Source organism: Stomoxys calcitrans, chromosome 2, assembly GCF_963082655.1.
Source record: "Stomoxys calcitrans chromosome 2, idStoCalc2.1, whole genome shotgun sequence".
NCBI classification, from domain to species: Eukaryota; Metazoa; Arthropoda; class Insecta; order Diptera; family Muscidae; genus Stomoxys; species Stomoxys calcitrans.
The window spans coordinates 136,304,015-136,313,690 of NC_081553.1; the positions used below are offsets into that span (position 1 = coordinate 136,304,015).

Consider the following 9,676-nt stretch of genomic DNA (forward strand, 5'->3'; position numbering starts at 1 on the left):
AACGCTCTTCCCAAATAGGTTCATAAACAGATCTCGGCGGAGACGAAGCTCAGACCCCGACTCAACCTAGAAAAAACTGACTCATACCAGTAACAAAATCCTTATTTTATATGTTTAACAATTATAAGCAAACACCACAAATGGATCAATTTACTCTTTCTTTGTCCACATTTGTTATATATTTACTTAAATGCGAATAAAAACAATTTGCTCAAAGTCTATTCGACTACCGCTGCCTTTTCTAAATAACAAAAATGATTCATAACTCAGCCAAGTAGGATTGAGTTTTTCATTACTGTATTTCACCCTACCACCGATCATTTGATGTTCATGAAGCATTTAGTGCGTGGCAACGGGTTTCCCCATTATCCCCACGACGAAATGAATTGATATGATTTCGTTCCACACTTTGCCATTCTCGTATCACCAAAATAAACAAGCGATCACTTTTAGCCGCAGCAGCGCGACAACTACCTTCACTCAGAATTGAGAGACTTTGTAGAGACCGCAACAAGTAGAAATTTTTTAGTATACAACAAAACGAGCTCGGAGCAACACAACATTATTTCGTTGTTACATATAAAAATACGCTATTTTTTCTCATTGCTATACTTTTAGACCATTCAAACAGAAATAAGCAAAACAAAGAAGATACTATGGTAATGTGTTACAAAAAAAAAACTTGAGAGGGCATCAAAAAGTAAGAATTCTTGAAATTTTAGCTAAATTCGGGCATACTTTTAACATTTTTGCTGGTCGGTGCTCTGGCGCAGGATATGCCACCACCAGAATTGGAGCCACCAGCGACAACTACTACGACCACATCGACACCTGAGCCCACGACAACTACTACGACCACATCGACTCCTGAGCCTACGACAACTACTACGACCACATCGACACCTGAGCCCACGACAACTACTACGACCACATCGACACCTGAGCCCACAACAACAACGCAGGAACCAACGACTACGCCGGAGCTGACGAGTACAATGGCACCCACAACAACAACGCAGGAACCCACAACAACACCATTACTTACAACAACAACTACCGAGGCCCCAAAAACTGAAGCAGTTCCCACTACGACACCATCACCACTGCCGCCTCCAACTACGAAGCTTCCTACCTCCAAACCAAACGACAACAATCCTCAAACTCCAACCACAGATTCCCCACTGAAGCCCCAATCGACCACACCATGGTATCCTGCCTACCCGGGTTATCCTAGTTACAACACCAAATGTTACTCTAAGCTTCAATACGGTTACTCTCGCTGGCAGTGGACCTGCAACGGTTTGTATAACGTTCAGCACTTGTTCTCAATAAAAACTATATCCCTTTGAACAGGATATCGTTTGGTCTTGCCTCTGAACTGCTATTACTGTTGCCGGTATGAGTACTCTCAGTTCGCCGCCTGCTACCCAGTGCACTCTTCAAATTGCAACAGCCTGAATTACTAATAAGGACTATAACAATGACAATGATATACTCGAATGGCTAGGAAAACTTTGTAAATATAGACATCTCAACATGTACATATTTGATTTATTAACTAGAACAAAAAATACAACCAATTACTCGAATTCGAATTAAAAACCATCCACTACACTAAATTAAGTCATATGTATTTATTAAATTGACGATTTTCTTCGAATTGATTTACACGGAGACTTTATCAGTATTGGAATTTCCTTGATAAGAGACGCTGCGAGTTTCCAACCTTAGTCAGTAAAATTCAATGACGCACAGTGGCATGATCTTGACAAAATGTGAACAAAGTAAACAAGAAAAAATCTATTAAGTTCTGCCTGGCCGCACTTTGGATACCCACCACCAAGAATATTTATCTTACCACATAAATCCCACTGTACCAAATTCCAGTGAAACTGGATAGCACATGCGCCTCTTAACGGACCAACAACTTAAATCGGAAGAACGCACTATATGGGGGCTTTATTACGATAAAATCTCTGTACATAACCCACCTATGGTAAAAAACTATAAGACAAAGATTCGGCTCACTGTCTAAATTTTTAAAGACTGTAGAGAGATTTCAACAGACAGACGGATGGACACAGTCTAAGACTGTGGGGTTCTCTGTTTACAAACAGAAAAGCAAAAAGCTTATTTTTAAAGTTAGGTGGAAAATGTTTTTCTGTTAATAGCATTGACTGGTTTCCTTAAACGCGATTTCGTCTGGCGCCATAACCAGACTCATCAGTAGGATCTGTCAAACCATTTTAAGAAGGTTGGTTGACAAATGCGCGTGCAAAAGCTCTAAAAGTCAAAATCGGGCGATACATATATATGGGAGCTACACCAAAATCTGAATCATAAGAGAATTTCTTGTGCAAAGTTTCGTGAGGATAGGTAAACAAATGACGATGTTATTACAATCGGTCGAACATTGACAATGTTGGGCTAAGCTGATCAATTATCCAATCTACAGAAATCAACCCCAAAATTTCATTTATAGGGTAGAAAGGTGATGAGATAAGGAACATTTTGAGGTAAGTTTGAAAAAAATCAAAGGAGGCATATAGATCTAAAAATTTGAAAACAGAAATTTATTAATTTTTTTTAATGCACAGTTTTCTGCAGAAAAAACCCCTTTGCTCGTTTTAAATCCATTCATTTGTTATAAGGCATAGATGGACAACAACACCCAACCACACATAAAATCTTATGCCCGCGCGCATAGGAGAACCGAAAGAAGCGCAAGGATAGTGTAAGTAACTTGTGTGCCTTCGTCACGCGGTCAACGCTTTGTTATACCCTCCACCATAGGATGGAGGTATACTAATTTCGTCATTCTGTTTGTAACTCCTTGAAACATTCGTCTAAGTCCCCATAAAGTATTTATATTCTTGATCGTCATGACATTTTAAATCGATCTAGCCATGTCCGTCCGTCCGTCTGTCTGTCTGTCGAAAGCACGCTAACTTTCGAAGGAGTAAAGCTATTCGCTTGAAATTTTGCACAAATACTTTTTATTAGTGTAGGTCGGTTGGGATTGTAAATGGTTCATGTCGGTCTATGTTTTGATATAGCTGCCATATAAACCGATCTTCGATCTTGAATTTCAACAACTTTGTTATGATTTCCAAGAAATGTGCCAAATATGGTTCAAATCGATTCATAACCAGTTATAGCTGCCATATACACCGATCAGGGATCTTGATCTTGTACAATGGCTTCTCCCATGACCTCCAACATACGTGTCAAATATGGTCTGAATCGGTCTTTAGCCTGATACAGCTCTCATATATACCAATCTCCCTGTTTTACTTCTTGACCCACTAAAAGGTAGAATTCTTATTCGATTTGGCTGAAATTTAACACATAAAGGGTGATTTTTTTGAGGTTAGGATTTTCATGCATTAGTATTTGACAGATCACGTGGGATTTCAGACATGGTGTCAAAGAGAAAGATGCTCAGTATGCTTTGACATTTCATCATGAATAGACTTACTAACGAGCAACGCTTGCAAATCATTGAATTTTATTACCAAAATCAGTGTTCGGTTCGAAATGTGTTCATTCACCGTAACGTTGCGTCCAACAGCATCTTTGAAAAAATACGGTCCAATGATTCCACCAGCGTACAAACCACACCAAACAGTGCATTTTTCGGGATGCATGGGCAGTTCTTGAACGGCTTCTGGTTGTTCTTCACTCCAAATGCGGCAATTTTGCTTATTTACGTAGCCATTCAACCAGAAATGAGCCTCATCGCTGAACAAAATTTGTCGATTCACTGAAAATGATTTCACTGAAAATGATTCACTGAAAATGATTTGCAAGCGTTGCTCGTTAGTAAGTCTATTCATGATGAAATGTCAAAGCATACTGAGCATCTTTCTCTTTGACACCATGTCTGAAATCCCACGTGATCTGTCAAATACTAATGCATGAAAATCCTAACCTCAAAAAAATCACCCTTTAGATATTTCAATAAATCAGCACATGCTTATTTATGTATACGAAGTCTGATCAATAATAACCTTTTTTTCTCATTTCGTGAGTTACGTATACCCGATTTTAGCTCTTTCTTCTGCTATGCTGTCGCACAGTCAAATCTCAGATAAACAAAAGTCACGATCGTCAATAGTAGTGTGAAATCTATTTTATTATATGGTTGTACAACATGGAGCTTGACACAAGCGACTACCCCCAAATATTTCGAATTTTCTGGCCAAACTGTATCTGAAATGAAGAATTGCAAATAAGAACAAACACATGGATCCGCTGTACAAAAAGAGAGTTAAAAAACAACCCACATATCGTGGAATAAAGCAAGCGCTTTGGCCAACAATGTTCACACTGAATATAATATACTCCAATTGTAAATAAAGGAGATATATACTATAAGAAGAAAAATTAATCAAACATCTTAAGAAAGGTGGGTCATTTCTGGGTCAAAAATCGCCATAGTTACAACCAGACTTTATCTTCTTCTTTATATATAAAAATCAATTTGTGTTTGTATCTTTGTTTGTGTGTTCCTTATAGACTCAAAAACGGCAGAACCAATTTTCTTGAAATTTTCACAGATGGTGCATAATGATCCCGTGGTGAAAATAGGGTACTTAATTTTTTTAGTAACGCCAGATCTCGGTGATGGGTGCTGCGATTTAAGCAAAATTATTTGTGCTCTCTTATAGTAACCTAAAAATAAAAATTTGACACCTAAATTTCGGATGGGGTACCTAGGGGGGCAGCCCCACCCCCAAAACCCACAAAATATTTATTTAGACCAATCACGACAATATGGGACTCAAATGAAAGGTATTTAAGATTAGAAAACGTATCTGATATCCAATAGTCGGACTCAAAACACCCCCCAAACAGGACTTATTTACTGATCATTTCGACAATATGGGGCTTAAATAAAAGGTATTTGGGTTAAGAATACGAATCTGATATCGAAATGTGTCGACCAAGTGAATAGGGGGCCGCCCCTTCCAATAACAACCCCCAAAAAAAATTTACTACAATAGCAATATGGGGCTCAAATGAAAGGTCTTTGGGAGTAAAGCACAAATCTGATATCATTATTTGGGAAAAGTGTGTATGGGGCCACCCCACCCCCTTAACACCACACATATAGGACGTATTTACTGACCATTCCAAAATGGGGCTTTAATAAAAAGTATTTTAGAGTAGAACACGAATCTGATATACATTTTCAGGGACAAGTCAAGGAACGGCTGCCAGTGAAACCCCCGAAACCGGTCATATTTGCTGTCTATGGGAATATGGGGCACAAATGAAAGGTATTTGGGAGTAGACCTAGGTGACGTCCCACCCCCAAAACAACGCCCAAATAGGACGTATTTGCTCACCATGACAATTTGGGTCTTAAAGGGAGTGGATCTCAATATTGATAGTTTTAAGGGCCCATACCGTAAACCGGACATATTTGCTGACTTTTGCAATAAGGGGTTTAAATTAAAGAAATTTGATATCCAATTTTGAGGCCAATGGCAATATCTGGTTCGAATAAATGATATTTGAGAGTAGAGCACGATGCTGATATATTTTCAAGGCTTAGTATTTGGGGACCACGGCACTCCCCAAAACACCCTTAAATCGGGCATATTTATCAACCACATCAATGTGGGGCTCATATAAAAGGTATTGGGGGTCTACCCCTTCCCTAAAACACCCCACAAACAACAATTATTTACTGACCATCGCAAATAAAGGTATTTGGTAGTAGAAAACGAATCTGATATCCAAATGCGGAACCACGTATTTGGGGCACCGCCTCTTTCCCAAAACACCTCCCGAACTGTACAAATTTTGGGGCCAAATGTTTGAGGACGCCTCATCCCATAAACACCCCTTAAACCAATGGCAATATGGCGTTTAAATGAATGGTATTTGAGAGAAGAGCACGATACTGATATTTTTTCAGGGCCAAGAGTCTAAGGGGCCACCTCACCCCCGAAAACACCCCTAAATCGGACATCATGACAACATCGAGCTAAAATAAAGACTTAATAATGGAGTACATCTAACATCCGAACGTTAATGACATTAAACCCCACCGAGCGAATTCATAGACCAGTAAAGATCATATGGGATACAGATAAAGGCATTTAAATTGTAATGCTTTTGCGAATACATACATTATTTTCGTAGCATGGTATTCACTAAAAGCTCATTAAATGTCGAAAATAAATATTCAAGGGATAATTTTGTTCCATATAGAGTAAAAGAAGGCGCAGCGGGGGGCCCGGCTCAGCTAGTTACTATTGGGTTGGCGCAATTACTTTTTGGGCAACCAATATATAGCAAAATATGTAACCCTTTTTTTGTATATCGGCCTGATGACCTTAACAATTATGTGACCTTCAAAGTCAAAAAAAATCGTTAAAAAGTAAAGAGATTTGAAGCAACGATCGTTAATCGTCAAAAGGCCAATTTTTTCCAAAAAAAATAGTCGAAATGACGTAAAATCGTCACGTTGACGAGAAAATTTTTTATACCTTTCGAAATAAATACATAAATGGCCGCAATATACATTTGTATAAGGATCTGTTGATCAGGTAATTTCCTTTCAGTAATATTCCACAAATTAAAATGTTCTATTTCAACATAACTCGTAATGGTTATTAGCTCGTCTGTCTTTGTTAAAAATGCCCAAAGTGATCAAAACACATAGCCGGCATTAAAATGCATACATAAATATTCTTCTTCTTCTATTATATAAAAATGAAATTGTTGCACTTTGTTTGTTTGTTTGTCTGTTCCGTACGTCTAAAACGATTTTGAAGAAATTTTTACAGATGGTAGAGTTTGGGCCCACTGTTAAAATAGGGTACTAATTTTTTTTATATTCGGACCCACCCCCATACCCCAATTTTCAAAAACGCCAGAACTCAGAGATGCGTGCACCGAATTTTGTATGCCACCTTATGGTACCCCAAAAACACCAAATTGGTATAAAATTTTTGGATCAAATTACTTTGGGGGGAAGCCCCATGCCAAAACCCACCTGGAGACACATGTTTACCGATTGGGACAATTTGGGTATCGAATGAAAGGTACTTAAGAGTAGAGTACGATCTTGGTATACAATTTCGCCCAAAGTGTTCGGGGTGCCTCACCCCCAAAAGCTCCCCAACTGGACTTTTTATCCGCTTTGGGCAATATGGGTATCAAAATAAAAAATCAAAATAAAAATTTATTCCTTGCTGTCTGAGGTAGAGCTGGCAAAATATCAATGGCACTATCGATATTTAATTTTTAGACTGACTATCGATTGATATTTTTGCGAAGGATACTATCGCAAAAGATACATTTTTTACAACATTAAACAAAAATTAGCAAGCTGATACATTCCGCCTATAGATGGCGCAGCTTTCATCCGATTAGGCTAACATTTTGTACAATGATTTCTCTCATGACTTCCAACTGACTTCATTAATATTGGTTTTATTTGGTATGGCATTGATATTGCTTCTGGATAAATCGATCTCCTGATTTGTAATTTTCATTTTCGTTTGAAATATAGGCGATGGGAAATTAACGATAGTATCGATACAATCGATATTTATTATTAAAACTATCGAATGTTGCGATTATCGATAGTTCGCCAGTTGTAGTCTGAGGGGCCTCCCCACAACCAACAGGACACCGACTTGGGCAATATAGGTATCAAATGAAAGGTATTTAAAAGTAGAGTACAAATCAAACATAAAAATGTATTCTTTGGTGTCTGAGGGGCCTCCCCATATATATCAATTGGGACAATATGGATATTAAATGAGACATATTTAAAAGTAGAGTAGGAATCTGATATAAAAATTTATTTCTTGGTATACGAGGCGCCTACCCTCCCCCACCCCCCTAAAACCTCCCAACAGGGCTTATTTACCAATTGGGACAATATGGATATCAAATAAAAAGTGTTTAAAAGTTGAGTACACATATGTTATAACAATTTGGTCCAAGGTATCTACGAGGCCTCCCCAACCCCAAAACCCCTTAAACGGCCATGAATGTCCAACGTCACAAAATTGATAGTAAATGGAAGGTCTTTGAGAGTTGTCTAAGAATCTGCTATACATATTTGGGATAGAGTCTGGGACCGGCCCACCCCCTAAATATCCTTTAATAGGACGTGTAGTTCGAGCAGAATGATATGTGAATTAAAAGAAAGGTCTATGTCAGTAGAGTTCGAATCTAATGTTAATTTAAGGATTCAAGAATCTGGGTCGTGTTTAGCCGTCCTGCCGTTTGGCAGGACATGTATATCACGACAATAAAGGTCGAGTTCTTTTCCCGGCATCTCTTCTTAAGCAAAAAAGGATATAAGAAAAGATTTGCTCTGCTATTAGAGCGATATCAAGATATGGTCCGGTTTGGACCACAATTAAATTATATGTTGGAGACCTGTGTAAAATGTCAACCAATTCGAATAAGAATTGCGCCCTTTGGGGTCTCAAGAAGTAAAATAGAGAGATCGATTTATATGGGAGCTGTATCGGGCTATAGACCAATTCAGACCATAATAAACGCGTATGTTGATGGTCATGAGAGAATCCGTCGTACAAAATTTCAGGCAAATCGGATAATAATCTAGAGGCTCAAGAAGTCAAAATCCCAGATCGGTTTATGTGGCAGCTATATCAGGTTATGAACCGACTTAAACCTTATTCGACACAGTTGTTGAAAGTTAGAATAAAATACGCCATGCAAAATTTCAGCCAAATCGGATAAGAATTGCGCCCTCTAGAAGCTCAAGAAGTCAAGTCCCCAGATCTGTTTATATGACAGCTATATCAGGTTATGAACCGATTTAAACCATATTAGGCACAGTTAATGGATATCATAACAAAATACTTCTTGCAAAAATTTATTCAAATCGGATAAGAATTGCGCCCTCTAGAGGCTCAAGAAGTCAAGACCCAAGATCGGTTATATGGCAGCTATATCAAAACATGGACCTATATGGCCCATTTACAATACCAACCGACCTACACTAATAAGAAGTATTTGTGCAAAATTTCAAGCAGCTAGCTTTACTCCTTCGGAAGTTAGCGTGCTTTCGACAGACAGACGGACAGACGGATATGGCTAGATCGACATAAAATGTCGCGACGATCAAGAATATATATACTTTATGGGGTCTCAGACGAATATTTCGAGTAGTTACAAACAGAATAACGAAATTAGTATACCCCCCATCCTATGGTGGAGGGTATAAAAAGGAATTAAAAATAATATATGGAAGTCGATACGGATAGAATAGGACAGCAATCAAAAGTCCTTGGTAGTAGAGTACACCTTTTACCCTCAAATTATGATAGACTAGGTCCCGCCCCCTAAACTTTCGTCAAACCGGCCATGTTTGCCTACTATGGCAATAAATAATAGATATTTGATAGTAGAAAACGAATATGATTTCCAATTTTGAGGCCAAGTGTTTGGTGGTCGTCTAACCCCATAAACTCCCCCCAAACCAATGGCTATTGGGGCTCGAATAAAAGAAATTTGAGAGCACTGTGCTGATATTTTTCAGAGCTAAGAGCGTGGGAGACACCCAATATACACCTAAAACTGAACATATTTGTTCAGGCTCAAACCTCATATCTGTTTTATGACCATGTGTTTCAGGGACGCCTAACCTCAGAATCTCCCCCTAAACCACACATAAAGG

At 38.5% G+C, this 9,676-nt stretch overlaps 1 protein-coding gene across 1 annotated transcript; it reads left to right on the forward strand.

Moving 5' to 3' along the window:
- The first annotated feature begins 517 nt into the window (after positions 1–517).
- Positions 518–1,623, forward strand: LOC106090879 (integumentary mucin C.1). Its single transcript, XM_013257216.2, has 3 exons — positions 518–659; positions 723–1,299; positions 1,354–1,623. The coding sequence occupies exons 1-3, from the start codon at positions 657–659 to the stop codon at positions 1,464–1,466; spliced, it is 693 nt and encodes a 230-aa protein (XP_013112670.1). The 5' UTR covers positions 518–656; the 3' UTR covers positions 1,467–1,623.
- Positions 1,624–9,676: the final 8,053 nt, after the last annotated feature.

Excerpts from the sequence above, each read along its gene's own strand:
- LOC106090879 (XM_013257216.2), top strand. Across the intron at positions 1,300-1,353 it reads CTGGCAGTGGACCTGCAACG|GATATCGTTTGGTCTTGCCT; the intron begins GTTTGTATAACG and ends CCCTTTGAACAG.